Genomic DNA, 15539 nt, shown 5'->3' with positions numbered 1-15539 from the left:
CAACTCAAGTGTGAGTTGCGGAGTATGCGCACGCGTCCATCCCCCCCTGTTGAGGATTCAGGAAATAATAATAGAGATAGAGAGCAGCGCGGGCGGGTGTTTGAGCGCGAGCAGTCGTGCATTAACGACTGGGCGACAGTGCGCGGACATGTCGGACGTCATTGATCAAGAGCGAACAAACACGCGCACACGCACACTTCCTACACACAGCTCTGTCCCATGTGATGTGTGTGTGTGTGTGTGATCTGCTGGGTACAACATTTTCTTTTTGCTGAAAGATCTCGTTTAAGGGGATGTTGAGAATAAAACGTTGCTGAGAGTACACTTAGCACAAAGAGAGGACCTTTACGTCAAATGAAGCAGTTTGTACGTGTGGACATTTTCAGAGTGAACTTAACAAGAAATACTTTGTTTGGGGAAAAATAATGATAATAGTAATCTAAACAAAATAAAACACAAGAGGCGATGGTAGAGACACAAAGACACAACTGCCCTAAAAGATGTTTGATTTTCTGTTTGTCCATTGCATTTGGATATGTTATTATTATTATTATTATTATTATTATTATTATTATTATTATTATTATTATTATTGTTATTATTATTATTATTATTGTTGTTGTTGTTATTATCAGTAGTAGCAGTAGTAGTAGTAGTAGTATTTTTAAATACCACCGTATTACAACGTCAGATCCTATAAAACAATGATTTCAAATGAAGTATATCATAATTTACTGTATATAAGCTTGCTTAATGTTTATCACATGTCTGTTGCCTATATGTTGGAGACGCACTTGTGGGAAAAAGTACCTGGCAAGAAAACGGATTTTGTAAGCACCCAATGTCACAAAAGCAGCCACATACTTTGTGTATGTATACAGTATATATATATACATATACATACATATATGCACATATATGTATGTATGTATGTATATATGTACACGTGTGTGTATGTATGTTGTTAGTAGTTTGGTTGGCTCTACTGAAGAAGGAGTTTGGTTCTTTTAGTGAGTGTGCTCTCTTCCTGGACTGATTCTCAGAGATGATACTTTGTGGTTTGCACTGCGTCACTTCCTCTCCTCTTTACCTTCATCTCTCTGCAGACGCCATTCGCGCAGACAATGAAATGGTCTTGAGTATCATACAAAAATCCACTTGTTCGAAACTAACATTGAACTTCTCTTGTTTTCACTTTTCACCATCGTCATCCTCTCTTAAACCTTTTAACCGACTTTTGACACCTGCTTCACCCTTTCCCCCTCCTCTGTCTTCCCTCACGCTCTTCGTGGTCGTCGGCGTCACACTGATGTTCACGCTTTTGAACGAGAAGTCACCGTCACCTCCTTAAAACTCAGCAGGGGAAGAAGAGCTGGACCTGGTGAAAGCAACTGACCATGATTCAATCAAGTAAGATGATACTGATACTATTCTGAAAAATTCACTACATATCTGACAGACAGGAAGTAAAAAAGCCATACACACACACACACACACACACACACACATGCACACAATTACATGTTTTCCGAATGTTTTTGTTTTTAAATATAAATGAATCAGTCATTTGAAAAGTGTTTGGAGAAAGTTGTTGTGAAGGCGTGATTTTGATCCTCCTGGTCCAGGTAGATAATCGTTGTAAAGATTGTAAAGATCTCCAAATATTCATGAAGGTTAACCAATGCTTTTATTGGTGTTTCAGCAACACTCAGTGTTGTTTCTATTTCTGTGGATTGACTTGTTGCTGTAACACCTGAGTAAACAATGTTCATTGTGTTATTATATCATTATATTTTAAATGTGATGTGATACAGCAAAAAGGACCCTAAAGGCACCATTGTGCAGCATGGATAACGCCCAATCCGCCCAAAACCACACAGAAAGAACTGTTGGCTCTCAAATGTATCAAACAGAGCTGGTTAGCCTGAGATGAAGTCATGATGGGGCCGGTGTAATTAACCATCAGAAATGCAATCTCCAGTTACTCAATCAACTTTTGAATATCCTAACAACCAACAGATATCCAAAGTGATTGACATCAAGACAATGCAAGAATAAAATAATAATTTTGCAAAATAAGAAAAACTTACATTAAAAAATTTCAAAATATTTCAAGCCTTGAAGTTGGTTTTCAAAACTGCTTCATTTGGTGTAGTGTGAATGTCCGTAACTAACTTGTTCCAAAGGTTTGGGTGCTCCAACTGCAAAAGTGTGTCCACCCTGAAGTTTGTGCGTTGACTTTGTTATCACGTGATTTTATTCAATCTCACGGAGAACTGATGTAGTGATGCCACCTGTTCAAAAGACTTTGACTGACAGGCAGAAAGACAAATATGGATATAATCAGCTTTAACATTAAACTGTTTGTCAAAATTGATACCACAATCAAATATCTGCACTCTATGAGCATTGCTATTGAGTCAAAAATAAAAGGACAGTTTCACATTTGACGTACGTGTGTCAAATATGTACATACGGAAGTCATACAAACACCGGGGCTACGTTGAAATATATCAAAGCACACAATATTGCCAACTGAAGGTCTGTGCTCAGAACTAAGACATTTTGTATCAGTTGCTCGCCGCGATGTTGGATGCTGTGTATGGAGGATAAGTTCTTTGCCTCTGTCCTCCGTCCTCCCCATGGGAAAAAGCTCCTAGTGAAAATGGGTCCTTTGAGTGTTGATGCTGAGGGGCCAGCACTGTCCAGGGCAGTGGTTCTCAAACTTTTGGCCCAAGGCACCTTGATGAATATTTCTCTCCATCCATGGCACCCCTAAATGACATTCTTAACTAACTTCTAAGCTAAAGAAGGCAAACCTTCAACAGTGAGAGGATGTAAGTGAACGTTGTATTGCATGCTGACCTCTGAACTGCAGGAAAGTAGGAAATTTATGCAACATAATATTGCAGAATTGTATAGCCACATCCATTGCTATAGTAATTACTCAAAGAAAGACAACAACAGTTATCTAATGCATTGTGCCATTCCATTGGCAAGCTTGTCCTCCTCCTGTCATCATCCGTCTGTCCTGTGAATGCAGCGTCAGTGCAGGTCACCTCCAGCTTAAAGTATAACTCGCACCCATCTGAGCATTCTTTATGAGGTTCAGACGGTTAAAAGTTTTCTCTTAACCGTTGGAATTTGACCTTAAGAAAACTGAGATGTTATGAACTCCACACTGTTACCTATTGTTTTCCAGGCTTTTAATATTCTGGTAACTCAATAACATGAAGACAAACAAATCTTAACTTTCCCACAACTGACTGCACTGGATAACACTGGGAGAAACGTTTCATTATTCCAGCAGGATTATCCATCGCCCCATCTTCATATTGAGACCCTATCATGACCAAGACTAACCATCAAACATCTTGAGTTTACATTTTGTCTGAGAGAGGAAGTCATTCGGATCATTGACAAAAGTTTCAATGGGATGTTTGGTTCACCACAAACCCCAAGCAGCTAATGGCTCCTCTGGGCATCAAAACGTGACTACAGGACCTAGAAACGTGACAAAACTGCTTTAATGTTGCTGCTCATCTCTAAAATAATGCGACAGGCTCGCTCTCACATTGCTCTCGTGCTGCTCACTACACAGACAGGACGTTGTGGTGAGAAAATGACCCACGTTTCCGTAAAGACATCTCGTCTTGTTTTATTTCTGATGAAGAAGGAAACCGGACAATGATGTCGTCCTCAAGCTGCCGCAAGTTTAGCTGAAACAAAACTGAGACACAACCTGCCCTTCCCTTCAATTCAAAATGAGTGTCAATAATATAACCAGCTGAGACAAAGATAGGAGCCTGCTTTAAAATGTTCTCATGAGAACTCCAAGTGTTGTTTTAAACACCAAGCCACATTTTGTAGGTAGGTTTACTGTGTTTTTAATTATTTTACTTTGTTAAGATGTTTTTTTTTTTCTCTCCAGATCAATCCGTCTTCTCTATGTTCTGCTGCTGCTGTGCAGTTCAAACCAGGTACAGACCATTTGATTTTGTTTTTTTATTTTTTGTTCTGAGACACAGATTATCTTCCTCCCCCCTCACATTCAAGTCCAATTATATGTGTATTTTTAAGCCATGAAAAACAACAACAACAACAAATAAAGCACTGAGCACTTAATTAATCATTTATGACATGAATTCTAGGGAGTTCAGCACCCGCATGGAACTGGAGGGAAGCACCTCACTGTGTTTCCAAAGTCGAAGATACTCAGAAAATGCCTACCGGGTTAGTAACAGGATGCTAACAAAGTATTGCTAGGTGGCTATCATGCTAGTGTCACCTTTGTTTTCACCTCAGGTTTGACCAGTTTATTTCCCTCCGTTTGCCCCTGCTCCTCTTCTAGGTGGAACGGTCAATGAGGAAGCTGCCCCTCCCCCCTCCTGAGGATGATGACGGTAACGGGTTACAGAGCGTCGTTGCCATGTACGACTTCACTGCCAAGGAAGACACCGACCTCACCATCAAACAGGTTCTATCACAACCACCAGCTGTTTGGCCTCTGGTCAAACAGGTCAGCAGTAAAGGTGTATGCAGTAAAGGTGTGTGCATGTCTGATGACGTTGATTATACATCCACAGGGGGAGGAGTACATCATACTGCACAAACAGGATCAGCTGTGGTGGCGTGCCCAGGACAAACATGGGTACATAAAAAAAAAAAAAGAAGAAAAATCTTGTCTTGTGATGGAGTTACTGAAAAGTTTGACACACTGGAAGTACTGATTTTTATCCAAATACGTATGTCTGTGAATTGCACAAATTGCACATCTTTAAAGATTTTGAGTTCATCTATATAACTTTTTTTCCTGGTAGCATTCTATGCTAATTAGCTCTTGTTTGCTGGCTGGCTTGGCGGAAACAGATGGTACTTTCAGTGACCTCCTCAGTACGAGGAAATGGGAGGAAGAATGTTAGCTTGTATAATTAGCCTGGTGACTTTAAGGTAACCTCCTTGTGGAGTGGAGAGATCCTATTGGAACTCTTTTGTTCTCACAACTGTTTTCTTGTAGGAATAAAGGATTCATACCAAGCAACTACGTGACAGAGAAAAACCGAATCGAGGCGAACCCGTGAGTATAAAATGCAGATTTCACCAGTAGGTGGTTCAAACTGTCATGTGAAACTTTGGTGGTTGGCTTTATTTCCTGTTAGGTGGTACTGTAACAACATCACCAGGACTGAGGCAGAGCAGTTGCTGAGACAACAGGTTAAAAAACGATTGTCACATTCACATAAAAAAAATAAAAACACATAAAAATCAATATCAAGACAGACTAAGATCTTTTTTTACCAATGAAATGTTCAGTTGAAATCTCAATCAGACGTTTTCTGGCTACTTCCAGGACAAGGAAGGTGGATTTGTAGTGCGAGAGTCCAGCCAGAGGGGGGGATACACCGTCTCAGTTTACACCAAAACATTAAGGTGCTTCATGTCACCGCACACAGCATATCATCATCATGTAGTCAGGGCAAACCTTTTTCTGAACATCTGTGTGTGTGTGTGTGTGCGTGTGCATGCTTGCGTGTGTTTGTGTGTGTGCGCGCAGTCCTACTGGTGACATCAGACATTATCAGATCAAGAAAACTGACAGTGGGCAGTACTACCTGGCAGAGAAACACACCTTCAGCTCAATCCCAGACGTTATCCACTACCATGAGCACAACGCTGCAGGTACACACACTGGCAACCTATGTGATGCAGCTGCTGCATCATACACTTCAGTGAAAATTAGTGGTCGCTGATGTGTGTGTCTGTGTGTCTGTGTGTGTGTGCGCATGTGCGTGTGTAGGCCTGGTTTCCAGGTTGCGGTACGCAGTTGGGCCGATGGGAAACTGTGCTCCTGCCACGGCCGGATTCAGCTCAGGTGAGAAAGAGAGAATTTTTGGAATGGAAGCAAGAAACTGTCCCAGACATGACTACGAATGAAAAGCTGTAGAGGATGAGCCCAGGCGGCTCCGCCTCTGCCTCTTTCCTTCATGAGTGTTCCTTCGTACTGCAGTGTGCTCATTGTTAGTAGAAGTGCATTCAGTTTAAATTATTGACACTTCTCCTGCATATTAACAAAAACAGGGTTAAAAAGAATATGTCCTTGTCTCCACGTCACCTGTTTTATCTGTTCCTCCTGCAGAGAAGTGGGAGATCAACCCCAGCGAGCTGACCTTCATGAAGGAGCTCGGCAGCGGTCAGTTTGGCCAGGTGAGGCTCGGCAAGTGGAGGACGGATCTGAAGGTGGCGATCAAGGCCATCAGGGAGGGCTCCATGTTGGAGGAGGACTTCGTCGAGGAGGCCAAGGTCATGATGTGAGGAGGGGGAGGGGCCAGGACCTAGCACCACCTAGCTGCTGCGTGGGCAGGAAGCTACGTTTGCTTCCTGCAGGTGAAGTCCTCATTGTGTTTGCTCTCCTAGGAAGATGTGCCACCCAAAGCTGGTGCAGCTGTACGGTGTGTGTCTACAGAAGCGCCCCCTGCTGATTGTGGTGGAATTCATGGAGAACGGCTGCCTGCTGAACTTCCTGCGACAGAAGGGTGGGGCTTTGGCAGAGGCGTGGCTTCTGTCCATGTGTCAGGATGTGTGCGAGGGGATGGAGTACCTGGAGGCTCACAACTTCATCCACAGAGATCTGGTCAGACCCCCCAAAAAATCCTTTCCCTTTCTCTGAGAAGAGGACAAAACCACACTTTTTCTGAAAAGCTCATTTGCTAAACCAAATCAAAACAAGTCAAGTGGCATGTTGAATAAAGGCCTTTTAACACAGCTTAGAAAATCATATTATGAACTTATTAGAGGGGAGTAAGCATATTATTATTATTATTATTATTATTATTATTATTATTATTATTATTATTATTATTAATAGTAGTAGTAGTATTAAATGAATATGTTCTGGCCATTTGAAGTTACAGTCAGACTTTAAGATGAACCAATAAACCAACCATGGACTTTCTGTGCAGGCTGCAAGGAACTGTCTGATCAACAAGCAGAATGTGGTGAAGGTGTGCGACTTTGGAATGACTCGGTACAAAACACAATATGTTAATGTTTGACAAAAATCTTTCCAGCAGTGAACACCCCTTTCTGTCCTTCCTAACGTTCCATTACTGTTTGCAGGTATGTCCTAGATAACCAGTACACCAGCTCCAGTGGCGCAAAGTTCCCAGTGAAGTGGTCTCCCCCTGAAGTTCTTCACTACACTAAATACAGCAGCAAGTCTGACACCTGGTCATTTGGTGAGGACAAAGAACACACACAGCCTTGTGCTAGAATGAAGGCTTTAGTGAGGTGTCTGATCTTTCAACTGTGTGTGTGTGTGTGTGTGTGTGTGTGTGTGTGTGTGTGTGTGTGTGTGTGTGTGTGTGTGTGTGTTTGTGTGCACGTCTGCAGGTGTAGTGATGTGGGAGATCTACTCAGGTGGAAGGACCCCATTTGAAAACTGCAGCAACCAGGAAGTTGTCAGCAACATCACCAGAGGAGCCAGATTGTACCGACCTCACCGCGCCTCGCAACTCGTCTATGCCGTCATGTACCGCTGTTGGCACGAGGTAGAAGAATCGCTGCACTCATAAACATTTGATATTCTGTTTATTTCTCGTCTTTATTCATTCATTTATTTACTTTTAATGATTAGTTTGTCCAAGCAGTACGTTACTCCTTAATGAATGTCCTTTTGGTGGAATTTCACCTGTCTATTTTTCTACTTCTCTGATGCAGAGGCCTAAAGGTCGGCCGTCTTTCTCTGAGCTCCTGGAAGATATCAGGAAACTGGCCGAGAATCCAGACTAGCTCAGAGTACATTCCTGTTCATGTGACTGATTCCTGGTTTCATGATGATTGCACGCAGATGCCATGTATTCTATTATTGTAAATACAAAATGCTTTTCAATAAAATATTTTTTCACAGCTTTTGTTTGGTGGGCTAGACCCCTGGTGATTATTTGAATAAAAATACAATTCAAATTTTGTTCGTTTTGGATATTAAAACTTTTTGTGATCGAAAGTGGTTTATTTCAAGAATTTGCTATTTAAAAATACGTAATGGACACAGAAAAACACTCAGAGGGAGGTAGCAACTTGTAATGACTGCAGTGCTGCAAAACGACCAGCAGATGGTGACGATGAGCCTTAATAGCTGGGATCACTGGCCATTCCGCAATTGGGGTGTGGGAGTTTCATATTCGCAGCAGTTCCATTAATCGTCCGGTTTGCTTTGTGTTGTTTGATGGGTGAACGGCTAAAATAAGTTTCGAAAAAAGGTTAGAGTGTGACAAATGAACTTCGTCAGTAAACCACCACTCACCGTTCGACGACGTGTTGACGTAGAATACATGACGTATCAATATGCCACGGGACGTTTCCGTGGCAACGGACTGGGGTGACAGGACGCGCGCGCTCACTGAAGTGTCGTCCTTGACTCCTTGCGCACGCGAGGCTATGTTGGGTGCCTTTGATCATGGGAGATCATCATAATAATCAGACGACTGAAGGATTCTGCTGAGGTTATGCGTGTGCGTGTGAGAAAAACCGTAGCCACCTTGCATTTGGCGTTTAGTCTTTATTTTTATTTTAATATGCATGACTTTTAATTTGTTAATTAACCGAGTAGTCATTCTATTTGAACCACATTTAAAAGCTGTTGCATTTATGTTTAATGTATACTTAAACTAAGTAAAATAGCTCTGTTGTGCTCAAGTTTTGCTTATTTCATTACATTCAATTTCTAACAGTTTATTGCCTTTTTTATTTCTCCAACTTCCTGCCTCGATGTTATTCAGGCCAACATTTTGGCAACTTCTGTCTTTCATTTCATTCAGTCTTTTTTTTCTTCCATTCTTCATCTGTATTTTCATTTTCATCACCTCTGCTATACAAGATATGCATGCTAATTTTTTGTGTGATTTTGTTGTTGCTCTAAGCTTTCATCGAGTCTGATGGAGAACTACGAGATGTTGGGACTGGTCGGCCAGGGCAGCTACGGCACTGTGCTGAAGTGCCGCCACCGGGACTCGCGTTGCCTTGTCGCCATCAAAAAGTTTATTGATTCAGACGATGACCAGACAGTGAAGAAGATTGCCCTGAGGGAGATCAAACTGCTGAGGGTAGCTGTCGATCATTCAATTCACCTGTCTGTTGTGTGTGGCTTGAGGTGTCTCGATGAAACCTGAGTGAGGCAAACATAGAAAACACCTGACAATCAAAAGACAAATTAGCTGGAACAGTCAAATTCTCAGGTTCTTCAAAACAGGAGAGAAACACGGGAGGATAGAACATCAGGTTGCACGAGTCTGTTCATGTTTATTTTATTTATTTATTTTTTAACATTTACATCTTTCCTCATTAAAGCAACTTCGTCATGACAACCTGGTGAACCTGCTGGAGGTTTGGAGGCATCGGCGCCACTGGTACCTGGTGTTTGAGTTTGTAGAGCGAACGCTTCTGGACGAGTTGGAGAAGAACCCCTATGGGTTAGATGTAAACACCAGCCGACTGTACCTGTTCCAGATTCTGAGGGCTGCAGCCTTTTGCCATCAGCAACATGTGAGAATATATTAATGGTTGTGAGATATATACCATGCGAAATTCACACTGGTCTCTGAGTTTCATAACTAGCGTAGTTGAAGGTCAGGTCAGGTAGGGAAATGGAAGAAAAATGAGACACATAGTTGGTCTGTCTACAAGTTATTCAGATTGGACTGAAGATGTTAAGTTAATGCTTATCATTAGCATAAACCCACATCCATAAAATTTAGGAAATTATGTGAAATAAAATTTCTTTACAGGATATTTTTGCCAGGATTCTGAAGACAGTTATAATTCAGTTGACATACATATTAAAGTGACATTGTTGTGAGTACCGCAGTCAGACAATAGAGGGCAGTTAGAGATTTTTTAAATTGCGTTTTGTCCTGAAACAGAAGAAAGTAACTTTTTTTTTTCTTCTATAGCAATTAATGCCAAAGTCGGATACAACACACTATTTTCAATTCGATCCGTTCTAAGGTCATCCACCGTGACATCAAACCTGAGAACATCCTCGTCTCTCGCGGGGACGTGGTTAAGCTCTGCGATTTTGGCTTTGCCAGGACAGTGACATCACCAGCTGAAGGAGGGGCCTACACCGACTATGTGGCCACTCGTTGGTACAGAGCCCCTGAGCTGTTGGTAGGGGACACCAAGTATGGCAGGTAAACACAGACATGTATTCTCCAGGATGCATTTTTATAAATCCGCTATTAGTACCTTATGTTGACATGTGTGTGTGTGTGTGTGTGTGTGTGTGTGTGTGTGTGTGTGTGTGTGTGTGTGTGTGTGTGTGTGCACATAGACCTGTAGATGTGTGGGCTGTAGGTTGTCTGACGATGGAGATGTTAACAGGTCAGCCTCTGTTTCCCGGAGAGTCAGACCTCGACCAAATTTACCAAATTATCAGATGCATTGGTAAGAATGCAAACATTTTCATTAAAATTTGTTTAAACTGGCATCGATTTAATTTTGTTGATTCTTTGACAGGCAGCCTAACCACTCATCATCAGGAGTTGTTCCATAGGAATCCTGTCTTTTCTGGAGTGAGTTTGCCTGAATATTCTGGCAGAGTCCTTCTGGAGCAACAATTCCCTAAAATCCCCAACACCACCCTGGCCCTGGTGCAGGTAAGGTTTGGGGAAGTATTTTGTAGTCATGTTTTTTCTGTTTAAAAACTGTCCAGAATTGAAATTTAAGTTGACTTGTTTCAGGGTTGTCTCCAGATGGATCCAGAGGAACGAGCTGAGTGTTCAGAAATGCTCGAAGACCCTCTCTTCACGCAGGATTCTTTCCACATAAGGTCTACTGGATGGCATAGGAGTTCACAATTTTACCAGAAATTCTCCCAAAATATTATTGTAATGATATTAAAACAATATTCTTTAATAGAATACATAAGATACTTATGTACTTTTTCTCTCAAACAATCTTAACAGGGTTTTGGAAGAGCTCAATGCGAAGATACAGAAGGATCACAGAGAAAATTCTACTCTTCCAAAAATAGTGAAAACCCCAAGACCTGAGGCGAATGCAGTGGATGTCAAGATTCAGAAAGCCACAGGCAAGAAACAGGTCAAGGACGTGGCAGGAAAAAATAACAAGGAAAAGGTCATGCAAAGCAAGGATAAAGAAGAGGAGAAGATACAAAAAATAAACCCTTCCAACCCACCCAGAAATATTGGGACAACCTCGGAAAACCACATATCCACCAAACTTTCAAAAGGTTTGGGCATAAAAAGTGTTGATAACTCAGTCAAAGCTACAGCAACCATAAAAAATAAATCAGGAAACCCCACTCGTGTTGAACTGAGAAAGGATGATGAATACTTTACATCAACTAAAAACTGTACTTCTGATTCATTACAGACGCTTAAAACACACCCAGCAGACAAAACCCCACAGAGTGCTGTTACTCAACATATGAACGTTATGTCTCCACATCCAGTTGAGTGTCATTTAAGACACAGGATCATTAAGGACAGAGATTCCATTCGCTTATATTCTAGTGTGATAGAAATGATGCCACCTTCTCTATCAGACCCAAGTCAAGACTTGGGAAAGTGTTTTAACACCTTTGACCCAAAAGACTCCAAAGTTTTTAAAAGACTGACCTCTGACTTTGCAAATGTGGGTTCCATTTCTAAGATGTATTTGAAAGTAAACATTAAACCTTCAGACACAAAACTCACAGAAGAAACTGGCAAAGTTTCCCTTAAAGAACACAAAGAAGGGTTTCCAGTCAACCTGGAATGTGGCAAACTAAAACCAGTCCAAACAGAGGAATCTTTGCCAAACAGTGCCTGTGATTCATGTGGAGATGCAACCAAAACAACTGTCCCCTCTGTTGCTAAACCAGCCAAGGCAACCAAAAAAGCCTTACCTTCAAATCCTTGGCCATCTAAAGCTATCTCAAACTCTGGGCAAGCAAGGACAAAAAAACGCACAACTGCATGTGTTTTAATAGAAAGATTTCCTTTTGACAGTGCAGCTCCGCCTACAGGAAGTATCCAAACTGACAAAGCCACAAGGGAGACCACACATGTTCCCCGCAATGCTCCTGAGGACCTTCTGAAAGACAAGGAACAAACTGAATCAAGCAAACATCAGCAAGATAGTGGTAATCCTTTCAACACCAATGACACACCAAGTTGTTTGAAGGTGTGCCTGTTGACCTCAGCAGCTGAAAACCAGTCGGAAACATCACATTTTAAGAGAGATTACAAAAAATGCTCTCAATTCTACAGCATCCAGCAGCGCACAACAAAAAAGTCCAAACAAAACGCAATTTCCATTCAAAGCAAAACCCAGAAAGTCAACACTTTGGAGATGTTGGTTAAACAGAATGGAACAGGCCTTTTTGAATCCATATGCCAGACAACTGAGGCTGATCCTGGCATGGGATCATCTGTAGAAACAAAGTCTGAAGCTCTGAGCAACTCTAGCAAGTCCATCCCAGCTCAGAAGACAAGAATTTCCACCAATGAGAAGAACAAAAAGAGAATTCTAGAAACGGCAAACAAAGCGAAAACTTCACTCACCTTGACAGCAGGCAGAGAAAATCGTGCTGCAATACAAAAGTCCAACAAGAATGAGTTGAGTTCCAGTTCCTTGTATTCCACTGCATATCGTCCTCCCCTGTCTTCTACGACTACAACCCCCACCATCTTAGCCGGCATTTCTACCACCAGTGGTCACCTGACCCAGGAGTCAGGTCTTTATCCAGGTCCCCAAAGTCCGAGGCAAGCTCTCATGAAATGTTTTACCACCTCCAGAAAACGTGTTGCCATCATTTCAGTTGAAGACCCTGAACAACCACCTTCGTAACCTTGAAATTGTATTTTCGTGTGTTCCTACAGATCGATGCATTGCGGTGTGAGTCCTTCAGTCCAAAAGCATTGCAACACCACAGGACAGCTCGATCCTCAGAATGTACAAGTGAGTGTCCTTCACAGAAAACTCCTGACAGCTACATTTTAATGCAGTTACCAACATTTACCTCTAGGAGGCAGAGAGCAGTCCATTTGGCCTGTGCTCCTACAGTAATGGTATAACAACCAATGAGAAGAGGCCGGAACTCCAGGACCACAAACCCGTGACATTGCCAGGAAGGTTGGGATACTTTACTTTGGTACAGCATATGTCAACTCTCCATTAAATAACAACATGTATACAACTTGTGGGCTCTTTTCAAAACAGCAGTTTCCTGAGCGAGGAATTGTTTATTTGTTACACTTATACCAATAACTGATGTTTTCTCAGGAAGAACCACCAGAGGGACATCTCTTGACCTGAAGAAAAGCAAACAGCCACTTCTTCCTTTAGTCACGTGGACTCAACAGTGTTAATGCAACACAACAAAACAATTGTACAGCCTCTACTTTGATCATTGCCAACATTTTTAGAGTTTTTAGATTGGTTGGATAAAAAGGTACACTGTAAACTCTTTAATTTAATCTCTCAGGTAATTAGTAAATAATGGAACAACAGCAAAATGTCTCCTACAATGTTTTATTGAACACAACAAAAACAACATATTTCAGCAGTGTTTATATATATATGTATATATATATATATATATATATATATATATATATATATATATATATATATATATATATATATATATATATATACATATATATACATATATATATATGTACATATATATATATATGTTCAATATATATATGATAGTTACAGAGGAAACTGTTTCATTATCTTTAATTTGGGATTGATCATAAATGCAAAATTTATTGTAGTGTCCTAAAAACAGTTGTCATACCTTGTTTTTGTCGCAATACCAACATTGAACTCTCACAACCTTTAAGATTCTTCACTGGATTCAGATGAGGAGGAGCCACGCTTTGCTGTTAATCTCGCCCTATTTGGAGACTGTACACCGGTTGGCACAGAGTCCAAATGATGTTTTCCAGTGTTTGCTAGCAGTAGTTTAAGGAGCCTCATGGTGTCCTCGTAGTTGAGAGTGTTTCTGATTGGTCCTGCTGGTGGGATCTGGGGCCTGAATGTGGTTCCCGGTGTTGTGCTTTTTGACTTTATGGTTGTGGGTGCCACCTGTTGGAGATTAGACTGCAAAAGACAAACTAATAAAAATACACTTCAAAATGTTGGAACAAATAAGGTTGAAGTTTACCCTCACCTTCTTTGAAATTGCTCTCGTTGTCAGTGTAATCGATGTTGTTGTTGTGGTTGTAGTTGTTGGCCAGGAGGTGGTGGGAGGTTCAGTTACTGAGGCTGCGGCGTTCATGCAGCTGTCCACTGGAAAACCATCGATCTCCGGGAAATCATTAGCTGGCCATGGGAATGAACCTGGAGGAGATAGTGAAAATTGTGTTAACTGAAACCAAGCTCTCAAACAAACAAAAAAATCTGCTGTCTGTACAGATTCAATTAGTTGTGTCAGAATGATTATAAAAGCTTTTCCGCTTTTTTTAAAAGTTAAATTCTGGGTAAAACACGACAAACAAAAGCTTTGGCCTCATGCCTTATTCATATCTTAGCTGTCAATCTGTTATTGTGCGATGCCAGCAGCGTTGTGTCATTAGCTGTTTATGAAGGTGCCTGAAATGCTATTTGATCCAACAGTCGTTGTTTATTCATGAAGACAGCTCTGTGGTGTGTTGCTTATTTTGTTAAGGCACCACAATGAGAGACAAAGACAGGGTTGATCAGAAGGAAACTCACTGTGAACATTGTTTTTTTTCTTCATCCATCCATTTTCTATCACACCGTGGTCAAGTTGCCAGTGTATCACAGGGCCTCATAGAAAGACACATAACCACTCTCACTCACACTCACTCCTACATCCAATTCAGAGGTCCCATAAATTGAAGAAGGTATACAATAGTGCTGTACTCACCGCTAGTTGAGACAATTTTCAGGACTGTTAGGATGATAAAGTAAAGAAAAATAGTAAACTTGAGGATCATCATAAAAATAGATGTACAGTAAAAGAGTGAGAAACCAGACAAAATTCCGATGGCTTCTCAGAAAGAAAGGAAGAGAATGAAATTGTTGGATGTCCGATGGCAGATTGAATGAAGAGGACTCGTGAAGTCATGGGGAGGAGGGTTTTGTCTAGTCTGAAGGTTTGTGTCTGAGCAGATCTGAGGTTTGTGGTTCTTGGTTGCAACACAATTGTTCTGTCATCACTGCGAAGGTTTACAGAGCTCCAGACAGCAAGATCACAGAACTCCACAGAACAACATGTGTCACGCTGTCTCCGTGCATTCTGTTTTTTTTACATGTGGCAATTAGCTTCAGGCATGTCACCTTTCTCGTTCACTGTTCTCTTTAAACTTGATCATTGTGTTGCACAGTGATATAAGCAAAGCAAACCTGCCAATCACACAAGCAGGCATCAGCATTGTCATACTAATGGAAAAGGCTAACACTCCAGCGCAGTTGTTCCCAAGTTGTCCAGCTACTACTACTACTACTACTACTACTACTACTGGGTCCATGGAAAAATAAGAGAACCCAATCAGAGCTGCATG

General features: G+C 41.3%; 2 protein-coding genes and 1 long non-coding RNA gene across 6 annotated transcripts; 2 read left to right on the top strand and 1 right to left on the bottom strand.

Annotated features, from left to right (window-relative positions):
* Positions 1-105: 105 nt before the first annotated feature.
* Positions 106-7905, top strand: txk (TXK tyrosine kinase). The gene is made up of 17 exons (XM_076035327.1): positions 106-252; positions 1334-1410; positions 3932-3980; positions 4152-4233; positions 4352-4477; positions 4587-4651; positions 5018-5077; positions 5160-5214; positions 5351-5430; positions 5555-5679; positions 5798-5872; positions 6137-6308; positions 6415-6631; positions 6960-7024; positions 7117-7235; positions 7390-7547; positions 7717-7905. Exons 2-17 carry the CDS (start codon positions 1398-1400, stop codon positions 7786-7788), a joined length of 1533 nt encoding a protein of 510 aa, XP_075891442.1. The 5' UTR covers positions 106-252; positions 1334-1397; the 3' UTR covers positions 7789-7905.
* Positions 7906-8293: 388 nt separating this feature from the next.
* Positions 8294-13507, top strand: LOC142894139 (uncharacterized). 4 transcript variants are annotated; one of them, XM_076035310.1, is made up of 11 exons: positions 8294-8510; positions 8919-9101; positions 9346-9540; positions 10003-10187; positions 10378-10440; positions 10550-10652; positions 10737-10825; positions 10962-12764; positions 12882-12960; positions 13028-13134; positions 13285-13507. In XM_076035310.1, exons 1-11 carry the CDS (start codon positions 8505-8507, stop codon positions 13310-13312), a joined length of 2841 nt encoding a protein of 946 aa, XP_075891425.1. In that variant the 5' UTR covers positions 8294-8504; the 3' UTR covers positions 13313-13507. The 4 variants fall into 4 exon arrangements, 3 of the variants coding, with proteins under 3 accessions (XP_075891425.1, XP_075891424.1, XP_075891422.1); XM_076035309.1 differs by having other exon boundaries at positions 8299-8501; positions 10328-10440; positions 10513-10652; XM_076035307.1 differs by having other exon boundaries at positions 8299-8510; positions 10328-10440; positions 10513-10652.
* A 203-nt stretch (positions 13508-13710) lies between these two features.
* LOC142894161 (uncharacterized) lies at positions 13711-15466 on the bottom strand. Its single transcript, XR_012927780.1, has 3 exons — positions 14903-15466; positions 14183-14352; positions 13711-14112 (listed from the first exon to the last, which is right to left on the bottom strand). It is a non-coding gene; the product is annotated as an uncharacterized LOC142894161 (long non-coding RNA).
* Positions 15467-15539: the final 73 nt, after the last annotated feature.

Source organism: Nelusetta ayraudi, unplaced genomic scaffold, assembly GCF_046127955.1.
Source record: "Nelusetta ayraudi isolate G7.1 ecotype Tasmania unplaced genomic scaffold, CSIRO-AGI_Nayr_v1 ptg000042l, whole genome shotgun sequence".
NCBI lineage: Eukaryota > Metazoa > Chordata > Actinopteri > Tetraodontiformes > Monacanthidae > Nelusetta > Nelusetta ayraudi.
This window is presented reverse-complemented; position numbering and strand designations above follow the sequence as displayed.